This window comes from Gymnoscopelus braueri, assembly GCF_963280865.1.
Source record: "Gymnoscopelus braueri genome assembly, chromosome: 16".
Lineage (NCBI taxonomy): Eukaryota > Metazoa > Chordata > Actinopteri > Myctophiformes > Myctophidae > Gymnoscopelus > Gymnoscopelus braueri.
Genome location: NC_137616.1, coordinates 30755128 through 30781015, shown reverse-complemented (window position 1 = coordinate 30781015; position 25888 = coordinate 30755128). Strand labels below are relative to the sequence as shown.

The 25888-nt window shown below is 40.8% G+C and overlaps 1 protein-coding gene across 1 annotated transcript; it reads left to right on the top strand.

Annotated features, from left to right (window-relative positions):
* Nucleotides 1-8374: 8374 nt before the first annotated feature.
* On the top strand, nt 8375-25796 carry adgrf3b (adhesion G protein-coupled receptor F3b). Its single transcript, XM_080452537.1, has 15 exons — nt 8375-8506; nt 13824-13979; nt 15435-15505; nt 15660-15718; nt 17253-17377; nt 17929-18165; nt 18445-18687; nt 21147-21287; nt 21468-21667; nt 21995-22183; nt 22332-23651; nt 23791-23832; nt 23952-23987; nt 24778-24848; nt 25111-25796. The coding sequence occupies exons 1-14, from the start codon at nt 8392-8394 to the stop codon at nt 24838-24840; spliced, it is 2997 nt and encodes a 998-aa protein (XP_080308663.1). The 5' UTR covers nt 8375-8391; the 3' UTR covers nt 24841-24848; nt 25111-25796.
* Nucleotides 25797-25888: the final 92 nt, after the last annotated feature.

The following is a 25888-nucleotide window of genomic DNA, read 5'->3' as shown; positions in this document are numbered from 1 at the left end:
GCGCGACGTCATCACAGAGCAGAGTGCGCAATCTGCGCATGCGGGTGGTAGAACGAACCGGAAGCGCCATTCACTCTGTTGTTATTTTCGGGATTTAGATAGGCATAATGCTGCTATTTTAGGCATAATAGGCATAATGCTGCTATTATATACAAACAGATCCAACTTCCAACAAATCATTTTTATTGAGTAAAGAAGATATTACAAACTGCATCATTTAATCTACTTTCATTAAACCTGGTGAAGACCATTTCTTTTATGAGTGTACATTTGACTAGAGCTGCTGCGGGTAATAGCGCCCTCTACTGCTCAACCCTCCACTGCGCGCGCATCATCCTCTCATGTTTACAAACAGGAAACCCATCTATATATCCTCCTATGGAAGGGGGGTGACACTTTGGACCAAACTTATTAATTGATACCACTCAAATCAAGTACTATCACTATATAACACTAACTAGCAAACTTTTGCTTAATCCAAAGCTACAGGCAACCAATTAATTGGCAAAATATCCTGACAGTAAAATCCTCAAACGTGACTTTTATTTTGAAGGTCCTATAGTCTTTTTATTTTATTTGTTAGTATTTTATTTAACTTTGTTGTTTCTCTTTTTTTGCTGCAGCAATTGCAGTACAAAAAAATGCCTATAAATAATATGCAAAATGGGTTTGTTTTGGTTTACTTTGCCTATCAAATCAGTTAGACAGAACTAGAGTGCTCTTCACATGGGCATTGACCAAGTTGTACCCCAAGGCAAATCACAGTGGCAAATTTAGACTTAGACAAGGCTATCAGTCAAATCTAATATCAAGCAAACTGGATCTTGTCCGACAGTGGATGTCTTAATAATGAATTGTTGGTTGCCGAAAAACTGCTCATTGTGAATTAAATTTGGACCAAACCGTCACCAAAGTTGGTTACAGAGATGAACCGTACTGGCCAAAAAACTACACTCACTGCAGAAATAAAGGATCATTATCCCTGGTGTCCCAATTCTGGACATAATATATCATTACAGTAGGTGAAAGGTTTCAAACATTTTAAGAAATATTCAAACATTTTAAAAATGGCAGATCTACAGTAGAAGCTGTAGATCGGCATCACAGAGTTCCTTTGGTATGGAATGAGCTTCAGGAACGTATGAAACTGCATGGACTTATGCAATTAAATTGATGATCAAAATGATCAAAATGAAAATGTTGTCCCATAGTCTGCAGCACGATTACAAAGCATCTTACCTGCCTTCAATGTAGAGGATATTTTTTTATTTCTTTTATTTATTAATTGTCTGTATGTTCATGTTTACATTGCCATTTTGAATCTGTGAGACTAATTTGGTTGTATAAAAGTTAAATAAATTAAATAAATGTATATGGCACCAAAAGGTGCCTATAGCAGGGTTTGTCTGTATCTCTGTCTGTCTCTTCACACTACATGAAAATGGTGCCAAATAAGACTAAAAGTGGTTATTTGGTTCATAAACAAGAATGCAAACTGTTTTGGTGCACGTTTGTAAATCTTGCTATACTGTTAGGAGTGTCTAAACTAAGTGGAAAAATCAGTGGCATAACGGGATCTTTGCCCCCAAAGACAAAAATTGTATCTCTTTCCCCACAAAAGTAGACCAATCACAGCTCAGCTCACATTGCTATGTGCCTACAGAGAACCAGTGGCGCCCTCCTCCCCTCCACACAAGCTCACGTTAGCATCATCATTGGTGATGTGTAAGCATTGTTCAAGAAGATATAGTTTTTCTCCCACTACTGTTACTGCTAATTAACGTGGCAGTCTGGAAGACTCTTCAGTTGTACAGTTCACTCTGTTATTAGACCCTGTGTGTGTATACAAGGAATTAGGGGCTTTGGGGTGGGTACTGTATAAGACAATGGTCAAGACATGCATCTGCTCCTCTGAAGGGTTTGTTGAAGATTAGACAATACAGTGTCGTCTGGTAACCACAACAGGGGCATACAGGGTCGAACCCAGTCTTAGTGATACCCTAGGGTTCCTAGGGTATACAGTATAATCTTAGTATGTTGACAGTTTGCTGAGATAATGCTATGATCACAAGATTGCCCCAAATCCTAATCTGATCCTCTCGGACAGGAATTCAATGTTTTGAACTATCCGTTGAGGTGATTAACTGAATTAAAGAACAACCTGATGTTCGCTTTCCTCCCCAGGTACGTAGTCAGACTGTATCTTTATTATTCATATACAAATTATTGACTTATTCTGTGCATGTATTGTTCTAATTAGCAGCCTAAAATAAGATGTGAAAGCAATGGTGGTTTTCACTGTCTGGCAACGGGCGATCATGAACGTCAGCTTATACTTGAGCTGAAGTTTGCCGAAGCAGCCAAAGCAAGTCACAACAACAACATAGCAGTCCTATTCTGCCTGTTGCTACTGTGTTTGTGTAGCATTTGTACACAAGGGATGTTGATAGGGTTGTTGAATGATTTGCATAGGCTGTGCATCAAACATCCTATTGTCCTGCTTCTCCCACCAGATCATGCTACAATGTATAAATAGGCCTACAGCCACCAAACGTTAGGATACCACAGCCTGGGTTACCACAGGGAATACATTTGCACCTGCCCCCTACATTTAAATGTTTTGCCTAAAATGACATGGATTGAAAGTGGTTAAAGAAAATGTTGACAATGAGCATGTCCTTGAAAATAGCATTATATTAATAATAGTAATAATATTTTTTATTTGTATTGCACTTTACATTTGAAACAAACCTCAAAGTGCTACAGTACATAATAAAACAGATAAAGAAAACCATTTGCAAGAGAATCAAAAATCAAAAAGGCTAAAACAGGATTAAAACATGTTTAAAACAAGTTTAAAAAGGAGAGACAGGGTTATTAAACCGGCTTAAAAAGCTAACCAAATGCTTTGTTAAAATGGTAGGTTTTTAGTGCTCTCTTAAAAGTGATCACAGATTGTGGAGCTCTGAGATGGTCTGGGAGTGAGTTCCACAGCCGGGGGGCAGCTGCATAGAATGCTCGGTCTCCCATGGTGCGGAGGTTGGTATTAGTTTTCTATGCATTTAGGACTACTTTAAGAACAAGAAGGTTGGTATGAAGACATTGAAAAGCAGCTTGGCTTCAAATCGCCTGTGTAAAGGAGGGAGCATTTTTTACTAAAATGTAACTTGGCTGTAGCCTATGCACTCTTTTTATTACAAAAAGAGAAAATAAAACTGGTGCTATGATGGACTCCTGCCGAACACCTTTTTTAATTTAAAAAAAGCTTAATTTATAGTGCTCCGCAAGTACACATTTTGTTCAATAATTTCTGAACCAGCCAACTTCAAAGATTTTCAGAAATAGTACAAATATAAGATCTACAAGCTCACAACATTGGCTATTTTCGCTACTTTTGTGTGACACTGTCATACAACAAAATATAAAATAGGGCTACTTTTTTATTTTCTATTCTGCTAGCTGGTATAAGCCAGTGTCCAAAATGTTCAAGTGCAAACCGAGAGCTGGCTGCAACTTATCACCAACTGTGTGCTTGTTTTCATTATATTACTGTACTTTGATTTTTGATCTTCTGTAACGTATATTGCAATACCTGTGACCATACAACATGAATAAACTTACTGTATGTAGAGTACTCCATGTACAAAAATGTACTGTTGTCTTATTAGTCAATTGCGACTCTCTGGGGTTAGATGTACAGTAAATACAATAATGTTATACCATTGATGAATCAGAGGGTGAATGATTTACAGCATTGAAGTCAGCTAAAACACTGAATCCTCTAAGCAATTTCTTTTTTTTCCCAGGGATCGTATATGCGTACTATTTAACCCATTTTGGGTGGGAACCCCTATTTGTAATTATACCTTTCAGGACGGGAGCCCCTTTTGGGGTTCATGTTGCTATATATACAGTATATAGCGACATACATTTGTTTGTCAAGTTTTTCAGAAAACTTAGGTTAGACCTCGGCCTCAGTTCTAAATGGGTTAAATGCCATTCCATCTCGTCCCTCTTAAAAATAACAATAAGAAATCTTGGTGCCCAGTTATGGTGTACTGGTTGAGGTGGGTCAAGGCCTTGTATTATATGTGTGCCTTGACAGCTGGTCTGTGAACTCCTGAAGGAGAACGACTCATTTGATAAACAAATCCTCCTTCCCGACAAGGCCAGCAAGCAGAGATGCCATCAATGCAAATTTGGCATGGAGTACAAAGTCAAAGTTTACAGAATATCCAGAAGCAAACCACACACACACACACACACACACACACACACACACACACACACACACACACACACACACACACACACACACACACACACACACACACACACACACACACACACACACACACACACACACACACACACACACACACACACACACACACACACACACACACACACACACACACACACGCTCTACTGACAGATGTGCCCACGCACTTGCAGTGCTGACTCTACTTCTCTACTTCTGATGGTAGTTATGTAGTACTACCAAACTTTGCTTGATAATAACACGCCTGTTTGCAGTATCTACACCCACGGTAAGAGTGTTTCTTTATATAATAGCTTGACTTGGTGTTCTTTAAATGAGATTATCTGGGTAAGATACTTCCCCATAGATAGATGTCTGAACCACAGTAGGGATGCGCTTACTACATCTCAAATTTCATTCATTCAAATTTCATATCATTGTAATAGTAATCAGAACACATGCACCAAAACTAAAGTTGTGGTTTGGAAAGGATTCCATTGAAATCTGAATTAAATGTGAATCCACTTATTGAATCTTTTGGATAGATTATGGACAGAAAACTATTTCTCGGGGCAAGCAAGTGCACTTGTAATACTCTTTCAGCCTTCTAGAAAAACACAATCATTTCCAAATTACAAGATAAGTAGCAGATACAGGGTGAAGAGATTATATTTTTTAGATTTATTTGGCTTATTGAATACAAATATTTTGCAAACTCGGTCAAACCCAAAACCTAAATTAAATGGATTATTACAGTATGTGAATCAATTTGCAAAGACCTTACATAGATTTTGGATAAAATGCCACAACTTGATTCCTTTTGCCCAGTGCTCTGTTAGTACATAGGGCCCTGCACACTGGTCAAGTGATTCCCAAACCACTGTACTGGTTTGCTATTCTAGCCATCAAATTGGATACTACATCTGGGACAACAACTGAATGCCAGTCAGAATATAAAACTAACAGTATCTTCCATCCCAGGACAAGAGTTGATAATGACACTGTTGTTGAATGATGATTAGATCTTGTTACAAACTAAACATGGTACCACTGACCCCCGAAAAAAGGCAAAACCTGTTACAAGATGGAATAGCGGCCATTTTATTATAATTTTGATGTCCATGCAGTGTTTCTAAATATGTGAATACTCTGAATTAGGAAGTCGTCAAGGTGCAGTGAATGGGCATGAGAAGGAGTAAAATGAAGTGGATATCAGTTGAAATGTTTACTTCTGTTAAATCTTATGATGCTTATAGTAAATAATTAATATGAGTGTTTGCAATTATTAACATGTTTGACTTGTGTCAAACCTGTGTGTGTGTGTGTGTGTGCGTGCGTGCGTGCGTGCGTGCGTGCGTGCGTGCGTGCGTGCGTGCGTGCGTGCGTGCGTGTGTGTGTGTGTGTCATACAGTACTAATACTAATCCTGTTGTGGTACAATACTTGAGGAGACTGTATTGTGGCCTCCACCAACTCTACCCTATGTGGACATTAGCCAGCCCTATTTTATATTGTGTAATACACTCCCTTTAAATTCATACATTATGACGATGTATGCAAAGTGATGGAAACTGAAGTATGACTAGCTAAATTATTGCCCTCTCATTCCATGGGACTGTCCTCCTAGGTTTATGATTAACTATAACGTTAATGTTGCCACAATGAGCACCATTGTCAATTACTGTAGTCAAGTTAGTTACTGGAAAACTCATGGACTGTAATAATGTTCACAACTAAAGTCTATGTTTTGAAAGGGGAAGAGAGCACACAAGAGATCATGTGAAAGGATGACATTGTGGTCTAATGTTGTCTGCACAGAGTTATGGGCACACAGTAGATGGTCCCATCTAATCTCTTTTACAGTAACAGGAATAACAACAATAGAAGAAGGAAAGAAAAGAAAGGGGCATTAAAGGTGGTGTAAGTTATATGTTTTGGTAAAAACAAGCAAAACAAAAAATAATTTCTAGTTAAAAGGTAAAGCTCTATATTAATTCCAAGTAATAATTGTTATAGAGTTCAATAACAGAGGTCTCCCCGTCCCTCCAGCTCTTTAGTAAACAGAAAATACATTTGCAGGTAGTAGTAAATTATAGTACATTTTAATTTTACCAATTTTAGGTCATTTTTCAGCATCTATTTAGATTGTATAGATTAATGTTCCAGTTCCAATTTTGTCTGCAAATTGTCTTTGGTTTCATCACTTCTAATTTCACTTGTAAGTGCAATTGTATCCTGTATGAGTTGTATCCTGTATGAGCTGATGAGAACAGCAGAGAGGTTTTCCTATTGGAAGTCGGCTGTGCTTTTGACTCAAGTTTAGAGGAAGCCTTCCTTACTATACAAGTAAAATACCAACCATTAGTACAAGCCATTACACATCTAGGCTATAAGTGTCAGCTCATTGCTTTTATATTTGGTTAGGGGCTTGAGGTTGTCCAAGTGTAAAGCAAAGCAGCTTGCTCAATCTCCTGCATTATAGGCAGTCGTTCTATTTGGAGGAGAAGATGCTTCCTGTATCCATAATTGTGTTTACATTTTGTAAACTTGTTTGAAGCCATGCACTGACGGGTGGCGTGGATGCAAAAAAGCTAGCAAAGTATTGTGCTTTCTCTGCTATAATTGGCAGCCGCCATATATGGCGGAAACGCTACTACTTGTGCCCATAGAGTACATGCTTGTGACATGCTTATTGTATCATGACAGATTTTGTGAATTTAACCTTACTGCACCTATAATATTGGTGTCCTTGTATCATGCTCTCCTTTATTCTGGACGTATATAAATTGTTAAAATGTGAGTCTATATTCCTTTCACTTCCATTGTCTAGCTATATTAATATATTGTCAATCTTCCAGATTGACAATGTGGTGCAGAGCACTAGTGATCCTGACAGGAGTCATATACATCTCCCATCAGGTAACAACGCATCTCAGTCCTGCATCTTTTCATTGACAGTTTAGAGCAGTGTTTCCCAAGCAATGGGTCGGGACCCATTTTTGGGTCGCCGACATATTTTCATGTGTCACGAGTAAATATCCTAAAAGAAAAAAATCCAATATTTAAAAAAGATTTTAAAAGATTTACATATTTTCTAGATGAAAATTTTCAAAAACTTTAAAAACATTAAAAACATTTTTCAAAAGTATTTGTACAATATGTATGTATATTTTTTAAAGGGTGAGGCGCGTTGTGTGAGGCGTTGTGACCTTGTAGATCGGCTATTTTTACAATTAAATTGTGCTTAAAGTGTTTTGAGTCTCAGCTAAAAATGTTTGGGAACCAATGGTTTAAAGTGTTCATTTTACGTTTCGAGTGTATAAATGCACATTATCCTCTATGAGACGTGATTGAAGTTTGAGATAACTAGTGTGGTATCTTCTATGGATGGTACAGTATCACTACTATATGTGTTTTCTCTAAGTGTGAAGTGCATTTGGTAGTAAATAATAATAATCCTTATGAATGAGAATGTTCTTGGTTGACAGGACGGCAGTACCCAATAACAGTTCTGAAGAGATTAGATTAGATGGACATAATATGATTTAAGGACATAGATTATATTGCTTATTTCCAGTGTCTGTTTATGAGATTTTTTTTATTTCAATAGAATTGTATTAATTTATTTACAAAATAAAAGAGTAAAATCACAGAGTGAGTTTGCATGTGCCTATACATTTTAAGATTCTGTACAAATGAGTTGAGTGGGTTTTGAGTTTGAATCAGTAATTCAACATTTAAAAATGTAATGTACTGTAAATGTATTCCATTTAGTGGTGATACTGCCTTGGTCTTAAAATCGTCACCAGTAATTTAATTGACTGATTGATTTATCTCTTTCTCAATGCAGATCTTTGCAATAGGTGAGTCAATATACAACATTAACTTCAAAATCTCTATTTTAGAAAATGTTTTCTTATCCAGAGCAAGGTCTTGTGTCACCATGACATAAATGTACTATGATGCATATGTAAATGCATCATACTGTAACATGATGTCTTCACTGATTTGATTGCACAGTCTCTTATAAAAGTTGATATTGTGCATTTGAATTGTGTAATAGCCAAGCACATGATTACAATGTTTGTGTTGATTCGTGCTGTTGTTTTAGACACCTACATTGCTGAACTCATGATACAGAGCAATGTCACCTTGGATGAATCCACCTTGTTAACAACACTGAATGGTCCATACACTGATGTGGACGGGAATCCAATCAACATCATAAAGACTGAACTGGTGGCAGGTATTGTGTTGCTGTTTATATATATTGTAATTTCAAATACATTCTAATTTAATCACAGTAATAATAATGGATTTTATTTATAATGCATTTTACATTTGTGGAAATCTCAAAGTGCTACAATAAGCAATTGCATGAAGAAAAAAAAATCACACCACTAAAAAAGATCTAAGAAACTGAAATAAAACATTTAAAACATGAGGGCATAAAGCTTAGAGGTAAAACCAATGTAGCAAAAAAAATGCTTTGTTAAAAAGGTAGGTCTTCAGTCCTCTCTCTCAGTCAGTGCCAATGAAATAAAAAAATATTTTCATACTGTGCCAGCAATTTTTTTTAAGTAAAACAAAATAATAATAATAATAATAAGTTAAACAAGAAGTGAATGGAGCAGCAAATCTTCGGATCACGATATCTTGGGTTCTGAAAATTCTTTTCCCAAAAAAAAAAATATTTTTTTTAACTCGGGATAACTCGTTCTTGGCACTGAGGGCATTCAGAAAAAAATCGGGATAACTAGTTTTTGGCACTGAGAGAGTTAAAAGAGTCAACCGACGACTGTGGTGCGGCGAGCAGAAGGCCCGGTCGCCCATGGTACGTAGGTTGGTCTTGGGATCCGGTTAACATTAAACTATCAAAATATACAAAAAGTTAAAAGAATATACGTTTTAAAATAGAATTTAGAAAATGCGATAGGGCCTACAATGCGCTCCGCGCAACTCACGATATTAACATTAAAATGAATGGAATTGTGCGGGGAGTCATGGTATATTGCAACATCATACCGTCCATCAATGGGTGCACAATCAAAACAAAAGGTCACATGGCAGAGGAGGAATTTAAGTTGTAAACAGAGGTGGGCTTGTTTTACCAGAGTTTTTATGCACTCGATTGTGTCCTCTTTTTCCCCCCCAACCAATTCAAGTCAGGTTAACTTTGGCTATGTCTCATAGCTAAAATACAATGATTTCATTTGGATAGCGCCCTCCATAATAATAATAATAATACCTGGGATTTATATAGCGCTTTTCTGAATACTCAAAGACGCTTTACATAGAACTAAGAAGAGCAAAATAAAAACAAAACAAAACAACTTTAATAAGAGAATCTAGAGAATAAAAGTTAAAAAGTTAAAAAGGCTGCAGAGGGCCAGGGAATAAAACAAAAGTTGGATGGCAGTTGAAAAGGTGGTAGGAGATCAGGCTAGGTGGGAAAAGCAGTTCTGAAAAGGTGGGTTTTGAGGGAGGTTTTGAACACGGCAAGGGTGGGGGCGGTTTTGATGTGAGGTGGGAGTGGGTTCCAGAGGGTGGGTGCTGCAACGGAAAATGCCCTATCACCCCAGGTGTGCTTGGTTTTTTTGGTGGGGAATTTGAGGAGGTTGGCATCGCTGGATCTGAGGGAACGGGTGGGGACGTGGTTGTGAAGGAGGTCGGAGATGTATTGGGGTGCCTGGTGGTTGAGGGCTTTGTAGGTGATGATGAGGATTTTGAAGCTTATCCTGTGTTTGACCGGGAGCCAGTGGAGGTCACGGAGGACTGGTGTGATGTGGTCTCTGGAGCGGGTGTGAGTGAGCAGGCGGGCGGCTGAGTTCTGTACATATTGAAGTTTATTGAGGGTTTTGGCGGTGATACCGTGGAGGATGCTGTTGCAGTAGTCTATCCGGGATGAAATGAAGGCATGAATGAGGGTTTCGGCAGCGGAAGATGTCAGGGAGGGACGGAGACGGGCAATGTTCCGGAGGTGAAAAAAAGGCTATTTTAGTGATGTTTTTTATATGAGGGAGAAATGACAGGGTGGGGTCAAAAATTACACCAAGGTTGCGGATGTGGGGGGAGGTTTTAATGAGGGAGCCGTCGATGTTGAGTGAGAAGTCCTGGGTGGAGCGGGTGAGGGAGTCGGGGCCGATGATGATTATTTCAGATTTATTGCAGTTGAGTTTTAAAAAGTTGTTTTGCATCCAGGTTTTGAGTTCTGTGAGGCATGCGGTGATGGTGGAATGGGTGGCTGTGGTGATGGTTTTGGTGGAAAGGTAGATTTGTGTGTCATCGGCGTAGCAGTGGAATTGAAGTCCGTGGTTGCGTAGTATCTGTCCGAGGGGAAGGATGTAGATGGTGAAGAGCAGGGGACCAAGCACTGAGCCCTGGGGGACTCCGTGAGTGACTGGGGCAGTGGGGGAAGTGCAGTTGTTGATTGAGATGTATTGTTGGCGGTCTGAGAGGTATGATTTCATCCAGGAGAGGGCAGTGCCGGATAAGCCGAGGGAGGAGTGGAGGCGTGATATGAGGATAGAGTGACTGATGGTGTCGAATGCGGCGCTGAGGTCCAGGAGGATGAGGATGGAGAGGAGACCATTGTCGGCGGAGCGGAGGATATCGTTGGTGACTTTAAGGAGTGTGGTTTCGGTGCTATGGAGTGAACGGAAGCCGGATTGGAAGGTTTCATACAGGTTGTTGGAGTGTAGGTGGGATTTGATTTGTGATGCAACTGTGCGTTCAAGTATTTTTGAGAGGAAGGGGAGATTGGAGATGGGCCGGTAGTTATTGGGGATGTTGGGGTCGAGACCGGGTTTCTTGAGGATGGGGGTGATGGCAGCCAGCTTGAGGGCAGGAGGGACAGTGCCAGTGGACAGGGAGGAGTTTATTATGTTAGTGATTAGTGGTGTGAGTGAGGGGAGACAGGCTATGACGAAGGTGGATGGTATTGGGTCGAGGGTGCAGGAGGAGGCTTTCATGCCGGAGGTTATGGAGGATAGGTCGGATGCGGTGATTTCGGTGAAGACAGAGAGTGGGTGGTTGGAAAGTTGAGGAGAGGCATGATCGGGGGCAGGGGGGGTGGTAGGGGAGGAGGTGGCCAGTTCGGAGTGGATGGTGTCGATTTTGGATTGAAAAAATGATAAAAAAGCTTCACATTTGCTGGTGGTGAATGAGGTGGTGGTGGTGTCAAGGGGTTTGAGAAGTTTGCTTATGGTGAAGAAAAGTGTCTTTGGGTTGTTGCTGCCGGATTGTATGATGGAGGAGTAGTGAGAGCTGCGTGCGGTGTTGAGAGCATCCCTATATTGCTGTTGGTGTGATTTGTAGATGTCAGAGTGGATGGTGAGGCCGGTTTTCTTGGAGAGCCGTTCAAGTTGCCTGCCTTTGGCTTTGAGGTGACGGAGGTGATCAGTGTACCAGGGGGCGGAGTGGGTGTAGGAGACAGATTTTGTTTTGATGGGGGCGAGCTGATTGAGACAGGAGGAGAGTGCGCTGTTGTAGCTGGATACCAGTTCAGTGGGGGAGGGGTTCTGGGTGAGAGAGTGGTCGAAGGTGGTGTCAGTCAATAGGGCGGAGAGAGATGAGGGGTGGATGGATTTCAGGTTCCGGAATGATATGGAGCGCTGCTGTTTGATGAGCGGTGTGGGGATGTCGATGTCCAGGGTGAGGGCCAGGTGGTCTGAGATGGCGGAGGTGAGGTTGAAACTGGTGAGGTTGCTAATGGTGATTCCGGTGGTGCAGATCAGATCCAGGGTGTGTCCTTTTTTATGGGTAGGGAAGTCGACGTGTTGAGTAATATTGAACGAGTTCAGAATGTCCAGGAAGTCGGTGGCAGCTTTACAGGTGGAGGAATCCAAATGCAAATTAAAGTCCCCCAGAAGTAAAACAGATGGAGATATGGCGCAGAGTTGAGTGAGGAATTCAGAGAGATCGGAGAGGAATGCTGGGTTGGGTTTGGGGGGGCGGTAGATGACTGCAGTGACCAGGGGTTTGGGGCCGGGTAGTTTAAATGACTGTTGCTCAAATGAGGAGGGGGTTGTGATGGCAATAGGAGAGGGTTTGAAGTGCTGGCGGTATATTGTGGCTAAACCACCAGCATGACCAGTGCGTGGTTTGTCAATGTAAACATATCCGGGGGGTGTAGCTTTGTTGAGTAGACTGTATTCCTGAGGTATTTGCCAGGTTTCGGTTATGCAGAAAAAGTCAATGTTATTGTCAATAATGAATTCAGTGAGTATTGCGCCTTTTTTATTGAGTGACCGGGTGTTGAATAGAGAAAATTTGAGAGTTGGGTGGTATTGGATGGGGGGGGGGGCTTTGGTGAGTGGTCGCAGATAGGCAGAGCGCACGTGTGGTTTGTTGTTGTGAGTGTGATGACGTATGACGACATCGGAGGCGGGGCGATTGTTTGTCCAGAGTGTGGGGATACAGTGGTCAGTCCGGGGGTAAATAAACTTTCTGCGTGAGCTACGGTGGATATATCTGGGTCGGCGAAGAAGTCCATGTTTACTGATGGCTGCTGTGATGCGCGATGAGATGGGGATGTTTTTATTAAGTTCAAGCAGATGTGAGGCGGAGAATTTGAGTGGCATGCTGTAGGAGATGTCGGAGATGGACGTTGAAGTGGATTCGCTGGCCAGTGGCCACTTCAAACTTGTTGGCCAGGAGTGGAGAAACAGGCACAACACATACATCCACAGCATGACAGAGGAAAGCCAGAAACCAAAGATGGACAGTGACAGTTGAAGAGAGAAGTGCGAGGCAGTTTCCTGCCCCTGAAGCCCCTCACGTCTGTGTTATCATAAAATGGTTTCTGATGACAAATTAAGTGAAAAATGGACAATGTAGTTGCTCAATATTGATTCATTTCACATTTACAATGGCTACACTTACGTGGGGTAGTCCTGGAGCTGTGGTTATGCATTAGTTGGTTGGGAAAAAAGGCCCACTTGATTATTGCAACACACTTTGCCTTTGCCATACTTTGCCCATCATGTGACCAGGAGGGTATTGGGCAATGTGTCTTTAAATGAATGCACCCAATGCGAGTGCATGACTCTGGTGGAGACAAGTCCTTGACTTCACCTCAAATGCAAATGTTTTTAAATCTATGCGTTCCTCAAAAGATCAATTAATGCTTTGCGCAACAAGCAAGGCTGGCACATGAACATGTATGTAGGTTGATATCCTTACAGTTATGTCTCAATGAAACCTTTATACATTGGATTGTCAAGCTATGTGACAATTAAGATGTTGCACTATTAGGCTTTAAGACAAGGTTTAAATGACCAAAGGGAACAAAAGACAAAATTTCCTTTTAACCACTTGAGCCTCATTTAAAAGAAAATAGGGCAAATAGCCCATCTACAAGCTCACAATGTGTCTCTGTAGATCTGTTATTTTTGCTATTTTTTTATTTGTTGCCATTTTTGTCAATTTTTTTTTTAAGTATTGTTTTTTGTTTTGTTTTTGCAGAGTTTTGAAAATGTCTGTCTATAACTGGGACACTAAGTTGTAAGTGGTTAAGGCTGTTTGGTTAAGGCTGTGATGGATGTTTCTGTGTTTCTGTTTAGAATGCCTCCTTACTGGAAGTGAGACAGAATGCAACTGCACAGAAGGGTACGCCTGGACTAATGAGGTGTGCTACGACTACGGCTGTTGCAATGGCTCAACTTGCAATGCAAACATTTCCCACATCCCCACTTCAATCTGCATTGCCAAGGTCAAAGGTATGTAGTCTCTCAAGACAATCTTCGAATGCTACAGAGAGTCAAATTTCAGGAACAGGAAACTCATTTGCTCTTCTGAGCGAAATTTGACTAATCACGACACGTTGATCACAATTCAGTTGGCTCCATATATGGGCACAAAAGGGGAATGCCCATATATGGGGATACACTGATGACATCAGGGATCACCATATATGGGCATTAAAGGGACAAGAACTGACAGATACAGAGATCTCCATATATGGGCATATCTGTCGGATTGCCGCGTAGCGGCCCAAACTCTAGTATATTTACAACACACACACAGATATATACAGTATAATAAAACATCACAAACAAGCATGCTCGATCACATTAGTTTCATGTACAGGTACAGTAGATCAGCTTGTATTGCATGGACCTGGCTGTCCCAGGTACGATTCCAGGCCAGCAATGTGTTGATGTGTGTCCCTGAGCAAGACTCTTAACCCCTAATTGCTCCCCGAGCACCATAGAATGGCTGCTCACTGCTCCTAGTTGTTATAGGATGGGTAAATGCAGAGGAAAAAATTTCACGTAGTGCATATACAGGTATATACAGTGACAAAAAAACACCCCAAGGAGTGGGGACTATTCTATGCATGAGGAAATAAGTACGGGCAGCTCTGTCATGCCTCAGTAGTGGCGTGCCTTCTCCTCCCATGTGCCGTCCATTCTGTTCACTTGGGAGTATGTACTGTACAGTACAAGCAAAGTGCACAACAGAACTGGGCAGTATGGCTTCTCAAATATAGTCTTACTGGCTTCTCCTCCAAAATGGCTGGCAGTAAAAAATGAACTAACTAACTACGCCCCCTTCCATTACATGACCTATACAGGTCAAATAAAACATCAAGTTTCCTATACTTCATCTGCTAAAATAACTCTTGTACAAATGACCATCCTTTCCATGTTTGATTATGGGGATGTCATTTACAGATCTGCAGGCAGGGCTTGATGTCCTTTTATCGCTGGGTACAAATGTTCCTTTTAGAACGCACCACAGCACTCAATATGTAAACCAGCCATGTTTATACACCTAATTATTCATTGGTTCATACAGTACAACACTCCACTTGGTTTGCCCCCCCAGCCTGTGTCATTTGTTGCATACTTGCTGAGGGTTTCCAAAAACAAACACTGCGTTCGGTTTGTCATCATTACAGTCTGCCACATCAACCAGAGACTGGAACAGCCTACAATCTTTGTTAAACTCAACACTTTAATCCCAAGATCAGCCTTTACTCTGTTGTGGACATCCTCCCAGAAAAATGTTGCCGTCCTTCAGACTGCTTGTTTTTATTTGTGTGTGTGTGTGTGTGTGTGTGTGTGTGTGTGTGTGTGTGTGTGTGTGTGTGTGTGTGTGTGTGTGTGTGTGTGTGTGTGTGTGTGTGTGTGTGTGTTAATCATGATGAATTATTGTTTTTATCAACATAGTCCACATCAATGGGACAGTCTCAAAATCTGAAGCGGCATGGACTGATGACGAACAGACAGTAAAACAGAAGGTAAGGTCCATTCCACTCTCACTGAGATGCACTCCAATTTCAATAATTACATTTTTGATTCCCCTACTTCCTTTGTCCAACATACATGACCTCTGTATTACAGTTTATCTTGTATGTTATGTATTGTGTCCCAAACCCCTTATTTCTCTTTAAGCTTGAAGACGGCTTGAAAACACTGAATGGGTTGGAGGGTGTGAATATTACAAAATGGAGGTACTTTACTCAGTAGAGGTGTACTTTACTCATTTAAATGTTATCATTTGTTTATAGATGGTTGTTGCTAGGAGACATGATAACCTTTGTCAACATCCAGTAGGCTTACACCCAGCCATTTCAGGAAGGATATGCTCAAAAGCTGACTGAAAAGAACCTGAACTGGCATTTGGATTAAACTTTTCTGGCTTTTTTAGCAAGCTAGCCAACAGCTGCTTCTCTGATCGTTAATGCTGTTTACCATGACAACGGCAGTTACCAACAGGATGTTCACAAAGGTTGGATTGTCACAGGCAGTGTTACTGTTTAAACCCTGAATCCATTTGTATTATTTATAGTTTATAATTTCACATATTGTCTTTTTCTGTACCACCAATGTAATTTTTTTAATGTTTTTCCACATGCCATTGACATCAACACTACAAACTGATATACATTGCCATACCATTAAAGGACCACTTCACCCATTTTCAACCCATCTTCATATATAATGATTGGTCCTCGCTTATTATAATATGTAATGGTACCACTTTTGTCTACTCACTCAGTTTGTGTCTCAGAGGAGGGCTGTGGACAGTTCAGAAACCTGCGACAGTGACATCATCACTGGGGAATCCAAGCTAGTACAAACTGCAGGCTTTCTATTCCTGGAAAGTTAACATGCTATAATAGAAGCCGTTGTTCTCACATTAATAAAATAAATCACACCCTGTGTGAAGTGGGCGGTGTCTTGCTAGCTAATCACAATACTGAATGGAGTCAACCAATCATGTACAAAAAATAAATACATTTATTGAAACACTCTTTATGATGGAAGAAACCATAACTTAAAAAAAACTAATTTATGTTTTTTTTTAAGTTATGGTTTCTTATATAGGGCTATGCACATGTGTCATGTGACACTGGCCAATCACAGTCCTGAATAGACTGTGATTGGCCAATCACGGTGCAGGGTTAGGCGGGGTATATTTTTGGCCAATCACAGCGCAGGATTTGTTGTACAAATATCCAAACCTCACTTATAGGGGCGGTTTCACCGCCCAAAAAGAAAAAGAAAACTTACCTGCCTACCGATGATATCACTGGTAGGCGGGTTCCTGAACTGTCCACAGCCCTCCTCTGAGACACAGACCGTAGACAAAAATGGTACCATATTAAAATGACCATTAGTGAGGAACAATTACATGAAGATAGGTTGAAAATGGGTGAAGTTGTCCTTTAATAATATTTAGTGACTGAATGTGGAAGCTAATGTAGAAGCTACTATAATAAAAAGTTATGCAAGCTCACTGTGAACACTACTGGAGTTAACCACTTAAACCCCAGCATCCAAATTCTAGGGAAACCTTTCGCAGTATAGAGCCCTGAGGGACTCCACAAATGGGGTTTAAGTGATGTAAATGGACCAATGACAAATATAAATACATTTCCACTGCTGTGAAACCAACAGCAATTACAAATCACACATATTAAAATGTACATTTACGTTTCTCTGGAACTGTATAACTTATGTCCTCTACCCTGTGCTTATAAGCTCGGACCCCAGCATTGCTGACTTTGAGGCCGAATTCAGTGTCTTTTTTGAGACTTTGAGACTTCAGACGGCAGTGACTGAGCTGGAAACCAGTCTGGCTGCCATTATTCTTGTTGACACTTTAGGTATGTAAATAAAAAATTTTTTTTTTTTTTGTTAGATCGGAATCGAAATAACCTACCTCTAACAAGTGATAGACTGCACGCTAGGACATACAGTATGGCATTATTAACATAGATACAGTATGGCACAGTTTTGTTTTACGAAACTTTTCTTGGCAAGTTGGCATCATTTTTTCCACCTACAACTGACACAGGCCAGGTTCACTTCAGCATAGAGCAAGGAACACAGGGGCTTTGGTTATGCTGTATCCTGCACAACCAAAGCCCACAATCACGTGGCTTTAAAAAAAAATAGGACTCAAGTGGTTAAGCTGTGAAATGCTCTTGCTCAGTCTCAAGCTTCTCTCAACCATTGCTACTACAATTCCTGCATTCCTCTCATTTGCTAGGCTTAGTTTAAGGTGTATGCAGGGAGTGACAAATAGATGCCAAAATGCCAACATGTATACTCTCATTCGTTCTCAGTAAATCATGTGAGTAGTCTGACTGTTACAGATTAAACCTAACAAGAACAAATGACACACGTTTATACTAACACCCATCCCCCAAAACAGGAATGGTCTGTATTGACTACCCATATGACACAGTGTTGTATGAAAAAGACGCTACGTTGAATTGTACTTTTGGAGAGGCAACAGACAGCTCTGGCTGGAACCTGACCCGGATGGACAAAAACCTGACTCGGTTTGAACTCAACAAAGGCAGCGTTGTTGTGAGCATGGATGACTGCTCTACAGAGACTCAGTCTTGTGTTGAGCTCACACTCAAAAGAGTGACAGGGACCTGGGCAGGCAAGTATCTGGGAGAGCCAGGCATAATGCCTACCTCGAGTGAAAATAGTCAAGATTGTGACGGTCCTGGGGAACAACAAAGATGACATATGTATCCTCCTATATTAAAATTGCCGGGCGGGCTCCTTCTAAAGGGTTGCCTTGTTTTTTTACACATTGGGAACCTACAGTAACAACAGTATGTTGTCACAGTGCCAAGAATTACAAGTTGCTCTGCTGTCTACATTAGCTGGGTCTCATCTGTTCTTAACTGGTGTAAAACTAAAATGTTCTCCACAGGTACATACGAGTGTGGCTTCACCAGTGGCTCAGTCAGACATACAGCCAAGGCAAAGCTGATGGTGGCACTCCTGCCTGACACCATCACCATGACCACTGACCCTCTGACAGTGGACTGTAAAGAGCTTAGGAAAGTTAAAGTTACTGCTGCCATCCAGAACATCCAGAACATCACAGAAGAGCTGGTGACCACATGGTCCTACAGAGGGGAGGTCAAAGGCCCTATAAAGCCAAGCCCTAGAAGTAAGTCGAGCAAGCCGTATGCTCTAGGTTTATGTTGGGACATATCTTCGCTGTCGCGTGGAACTATATTGTACTGCATGTCCCAAATCGTTACTTTTCAGAAAATGGAATAAAGACCCTGGGCCCTATTTTCCACCCTGCGCTATCCCTTGGCACTAACCGCTACCCGTTAATTACGCACAAGGCAGCTGGCGCTGTCCCCAAACGGTATCTTACGGCCATGCTACCCGCTATACGAACATTATGCTGACTCCAATATTTGCGCCTGTAGGTGTGGCCATGGCCGTGTTGTTGCGATATCCCTAAAATTGCTATCTTGCCTATACACGTATGGGAAAGTGCATAGCGGATTCTAAAACCACCCGCTATGCCAAATCTGATTTGTAGAGCCGCCTGCAATGGACATGTTGGGAGTCGGGCCGGGCGCACAACATTCTCTCTCACTCCTAATTCTCAACGAATCTCTATGATTCAAATGTTCCCATTATCAGCAGAAGTGAGAGTGTCAATTCATTGTGTCAATTGTGTTTAAACAAGATGATAGTCTATTCAAACACAATGATTTGTGCTGCGTGGTGCTGTTCGCTAAAATACACACTTCAGTTTTATGAATCCATTGCGCAGGAAATAAAGAACGGATTACAATAATATAACATTCTCTATAATCAGTAACATGTGGGTGATAATTATGAATTTATTGAAAGGCAATCAAAGGCTATAGAGCGTATGATGCAAACGTTGGGTATTGTGTCCAAGCGCCTCAGGGCAGCTGCTGAGTTTTCAGCGTAACACTTGTGATTGTCATTACAATTTTACTGTAATCCACAAAAGTGTGAACGTTAATTCCTTGTGTTAATAAGTTGTGTTATCAGCAATTGCCAGTTACGCTTTAAGGGCAAGACCACTTTGGTAGAGGTTTGGGTTGTGTATTTACCTTGCCATGATGTAACTCCAAAGGTGGACAAGAAATAAAAAATGATTGCTCCATTGATTGCTCCTCAAAGTTGATTCAGACAATATAGAACATCACCAAACCCAGTACTGTTTTTTTTTTAATATAAAAATGAACTTCATGTTGATTTTGCTATTTTTATTAAAGGAGAAATCCGGACATTTTAAGTGTTATCTTTGATGTGTCGTTACTCACCTACCGACGTAGAAAGTGGCGTTGTTTTTTTCCAGCGATACCCCTGTCGTCATTTTTTCGACCCCCTCCGTTGGCATAATGGGAGCGCGTGGCTAAGGGAAATTCGTCTATTATAACCGATGCAAAGTTATTTTTTTCTCTACAACCACTCATTGTAGAGTCTCATGATACTCAAACATGCACTGAAAGTCCCTGAGAAGCTATCGCTAATGCCGAACGAGCTAACGCTGGTTGCTTGTTTCTCTCCCAGAACCTGGCAACTCGGTGTTGCCAGGGAGAGAAATAAGCAAACAACGTTAGCTCGTCCGGATTTCTCCTTTAAGAAGAAAACCCGGACTGGATTCGCGGATCCGGATCCGGATCTTCAAATAGTAAAATCAACAGGAAGTTAACATTTTTATTAAAAAAACAAACAGTACTGGGTTTGGTGAGGTTCTATATTGTATGAATCAGCTTTGTTCGTGTTCGTTTATGTGCTAAAAGAGTGACTTGAGAGCTGTTGTACCGTACAATGTAAGTCAATGAGGAGCAAATTTAGAATTATCAATTTCTAATCAATGGAGCAATTATTTTTGATTTCTTGTCCACCTTTGGAGTTACATCATGGCAAGGTAAATACACAACTCAAACCTCTACCAAAGTGGTCTTACCCTTCAAGGGAAATAAAATGTCGTTTGATCTGCGTTTGCTATAACCACACAGACCATTCAGTTAAATTAATCCAGAACACAAGCAATTGTTCTCTATAACCAGCAATGTGTGAGTGATAATTCGATGTATCAAATATAAATGTATTCCAAGGCAAGGTCGGACTGCCTCTTCCATGGGCAGAGAGGGAGAGAGAGCGTAAGATTGCACTGGGGATAACGGCTTGCGCAGAGGCAATGGGATCTGGCACGCTGATTGGTTTTATTAATGTAACGCCCAAACCACACCTATGCATAATGTAACGGGTAACACCACAGCGCGGGTGTTTTAGGGATAAGACACTGTCATGCGACAAAGTATAAAATAGGGCATTCATTATTGAGCCAATCTACAAGCGAGCTTGACGATCTGCTATCTTTAGTGGATCTGCTATTTTTGGTGGATGTGTTGCACTTTCCTCTTTCCACAACCAAATTCCGCCAGATTCACATTCTGGGACAGCAATCCTAGAATCTCCTGACAATGCTTCTCAGACGACGTCTCCCTCTCAGCTCTCCTATTAAACTGACAGCCACTATACAAATATTATGTAGGGACTGGACTTTTCACTTAGAAATGAAAGCTGTATTGAAAAATATTTTTGTAAATGTAACTTCATGTTAAGGTGACGGGGACATCATCTACTACGATGTCGAGCAAGAGATTGACTGCAAGGAAAGAGAAACACCGCAAACCTTCGGTATCTTTTTTAAGAACCAGCAGAACCAAGTCAAGAATGGAACTGTAGATATTCCAGTGATTTACGGTAGATCTGAATGTCCTTACACCTTTGATAATGTAGTGCAGAATAATTATTCGTTATACTATAATAAGATTGAAAAAAGTCACAATTAACGATTAAAAAATCATAATGTTTTTCATTCAATTGCTTTTTCGGGCCATCTTCTCATGCATAATGTGACTTTTGATTGATTTAATCATGTAGCGGGTGGTAAAATTTGTGAGGAAATCGAGGAGGAGAATATAGCTTGGCCAAAAGCCCCAGATGGAAGCACTGTCATCAACCGACAATGCCCTCCGGGCAGAGTTGGCTACAGGGAGCGGACATGTGAAGGTGGTAAATGGAAGGCGGTTTACTCCAACTGTGTCAATGAAGAGCTGAACAAAGTAAAGATAGCATCTGAGGTAAGTATGGCATCACAATATGTTCATTACTTTTACCCATTTTACCCATTAACCATTTGGATGGCGTCGTTTTCTGGGATAAAAGAAAAAATAGTTTAAAATTGTTAAAAGGGTCTCCAAAAGTGCTTGTAGGTCTAGCGTGAAAAACACTGTTAATTTCATACAAATTATTTAGAGTTTGTTAGTTTGATAGCAAAAATACTAAATTTTTCACAGTACACTCATCAGTAGAACCCATTACCAATAAGCTTAACAATCATATTGTGATTATGGTAGACGCTATTTTCAAAGGCTATCATTAACGTATTTTTTGTTGTATATTTCTAGAACTTTCTGAAGGGACTTGGGGCTACAAATGAGGTAGCTCTGGTTATCTTCTCTGGTCTGTTGAACAGCACCAAGTCTGAAGACAGTACACCCACTGACACCATGGCTGACCTGGGTGCATCCATCACTATTCTCGATTCCATGTCCACTGCATCGCAAACCATAATTTTGGACGAAAGTCTCTTTGATGTGAGGCTGCCGTTACATTTGATTATAATTATTAATTCCACATGGCCTCCACATACTGTAAATTGTGTAAATTAGGCCAATTGATAGGCATTTATAGAATGAATGTATTGTAACAGTAATGTAGAATTAATTTTGCTCTTTGTTTTAGGGCTTTCTCGGTGCAGCAAGCAATATGCTTAACCAGTCATGGGACAAGGTTAACAAGTCCATTGAATACGGAATGTCAACAAAGTACCTTACGTCTGTGGAAGGTCTAGTTAAAAATATCAAGGTCAACAACAGTGAAGGTCACAACACAGAAAATCTAGAGCTCAAAATCTGCCGGGCAAACAGTGGCTCAGACTGCAACCGCACAGTGTTTGGCGTTGACGTCAACCTGGACAAGACCTCTGGAATCATCAAAACCATGGCGATGAAAAACCTTGTCTCAAAACTCCCCGACAGAAACTCTGAACATATCCGTGCCTCGGAAATGTCCAGCCTTTTGGTATCAGCTACGGTGGCGAACAGCACAGGCTCATCCATAAACATTACACTGGCCTTCCCCGCGGAGCTGACTACCGAAGCTAAAGCTCACTGTGTGTTCTGGAACACCACCACCAACGAATGGTCAGGCGAAGGTTGCAGCTTGAAAACAGGCATGGATAACTTCACGCTCTGCCAGTGCAACCACCTTACCTCATTCTCTTTTCTCATGTCCAAGAACCCTGTCGAGCTCCCGTTCGAGGAGGAGATCACTTACATAGGCCTGGGTGTGTCCATCTGCTCCCTGCTAGTCTTCCTCATCATTGAGGCGTTGGTGTGGTCAGCTGTGGTCAAGTCCAACCTTTCGCTTTTCCGCCACACGGCCATGGTCAACATCTCCATCTGCCTGTTATTGGCCCTCTGCAGCTTTCTTGCTTCCTTTGACCCCGGTAGCCTCGGTGACACCGTGTGCCTGGTCCTGGCGCTGTGCAAACACTTCTTCTTCCTGGCCATGTTCTGCTGGACGCTGTGCCTGAGCACCATGCTCGTCCACCAGCTCATCTTCGTCTTCAGTCCGCTCAGGAAGAGGGTGTTCATGTTCTTATCCACCATTGTGGGCTACGTCTGTCCCTCCGTCATCGTGGGTGTCACCTACGTGTATTACAGGTACACCAAGAAGCCCTACCATAAAGGCTGCTGGCTCACCTACGACGCGCTCTTAAAAGGCTCCTTGCATGCCTTTATCCTCCCTATGGGAATCGTTGTTATGACCAACATGTTCTGCATGGGCGTGGTCATCCTAACGCTGACGAAGAACACTGTTTCTGACGGCAGTGACAAGGACAAGGACACGGCAAAGGGTATCCTGAAGGTGGTGGTCATCCTAACCCCCCTCTTTGGGGTGACATGGTTCCTGGGCTTCTTAATGCTCATATTTGACGTCCCAACCTATCCCTGGGCAGTCTTTCTTAATTACGGTTTCACCATCCTCAACAGTTTTCAGGTATTTTCCAACAATTTACAAATTTCAAGCAGGAATATGTAATTATTTGTCTGTTGTTGATAACACTCCACACAAGTTTAGAAATGAGAAATTAATTACTACAGTATATTAGACTTAATGTCTATATCTTTCTATCCAGGGCTTCTTCATTTTGATAACAGGGTGTTTTGCGGAGCAAAGGGTAAGTCAATTTGCAATATTCATTAGTCCGTTTTTATCACTCCTTAATCCATATATTTAAATATGTACCCGTCAATCCCCTTTGATAACAATAAGCATTCCATTTGTGTTACTGATCAGGTCCGGGAAGAACTTATCAAGCTCATAATGTCTAAGGTAAGCCATGGATCAGTATTCTAGTATTGCATGACAATATTGAGTTATTAGCCAATATGTAGTTATTGAGACACCCCGACTTGATACAGGATTCAAGAACAATATTTAAAATGCCAACCCTAGGCAGAACTCACACAAAAGGGGAGAAATTGATTTGGTAAGAGGATTCATTAGTCCCCGTAATTAACAAATTTGGGTATTTTACAAACCTGGTTCCTTCCTAAACTGAACCATCTAATGGTACCCAACCCAACCTGTTAACCCCCTCAGTCTTTTCGATTGTGTTAATGAAGCTACGGTACAAAATACTAATACATTTGACAGGCTTTACAGAACAAAAGTCTGGATGAAATAAATAGCCTAATAAATAAGCAATATAAATGCAAGATTAGGTAGACGTAAATAAATAATTTAGATAAACAATAGATTACAAAAAGGAAAGGGAAATGGAAGGGAGCTGCCCACTCTTTCTTAAAAACAACAAGAAGGTCTTTACACACCAGGTGCGCTTTTTCTTTTGTGATAATTCAGACGAAAATTTATTTTTTTGAACAGCTATTTGTGTCAAGAGTACACTTTTCACAGTGAATAAAGGCGTCAACCTGTATGAATGAGGCATCAACTATATTAATATTCGCAGATGGATTTTAGTATTGTTTATTTGTCACGCCCCCAAGGTGTAAAGACCTTATCGGGAACCCCTGGCAAGACCGAGTACAATTGTAACTCAGGTCCGTTTCATTAAGAATAGAGGCTTTAAGTGGTTCATTGGATTCATGTCATTTTTCAGGCACCATTAAAAGGAAAAAGTGACAGCATGAAACAGTTGACCACCACTACAAAAGACAGATGAAAACTGAGGTCAGTATTGTATTTACTTTCATTATTGGCTGTTTTGCAAGTGTCCATAAAAGAATGCTTTAAAAGGGATGCTATCATAATTTATCTGTGTGTGTGTGTGTGTGTGTGTGTGTGTGTGTGTGTGTGTGTGTGTGTGTGTGTGTGTGTGTGTGTGTGTGTGTGTGTGTGTGTGTGTGTTCGTACGTGCGTGCGTGTGTGCGTGTATTTGAAAACCCTGCCGATTTAAAATCTAAATAGCCTCTTGGTTATTTCTGTATTTCAGTGTCAGTTCTGTCCACTCCAAATAAGGAGCTCTGAGACTCACATATGCAACTCTACAGTACAACCAGAAGAACTGATCTGTGGATTTGTTTATTATTGGACTGATCCAATGATGGTTGCTATGGCCAACGTGTAGATGACTGGTGTAAAGATAGGGTTATGTTCAACTGAAATGATGTTACTATAGGATGTCAGTTTTAAGAATGAGTTAAGTGGTCATGATGATATCTCAATCTGAAATTGATTTCACAGAGATTGCTCGTCCACACAGTGGAATTAAAATCGACATTTTACACTCTTAAGAGTCGAATTAACCTTCAGGATTTTGCAGTGTAACATAATTAGTTTGACCTACTACGGTAATTCATTTGTTAGTCAGGTTTGTTATTATGTGAAAATTGAGGCTGCGGCAACCATTATAAATGGCTGCAAGTCAAGATGAAAAATGTAATAAAATGCTGTTGTTCTAAACACCGCTGAGAATTTAAGAATAACAGGTAATGTCCATTTCAGCTACAATAATATTGTAAACAGTAATAGCACATACACCTGTATGTGGACAGAGAAAAGTGTATCATCTTAATTGTTCCTAATGCTCCCCAGTGTAAAGTAGCAGGGCATTGGTTAAACAGAGTGATGTGACTAGGAACTGATAATTTAACCGCTTTTGCTGCTCTCAAGATGGACTCTCCCTCATTAGTCGTGTAGAATGTAAATACAATAAAGCTGAGTTTCTTGCACAACTAGTGGACTTCATTTTTGCTTAGACCAGTGGTTCT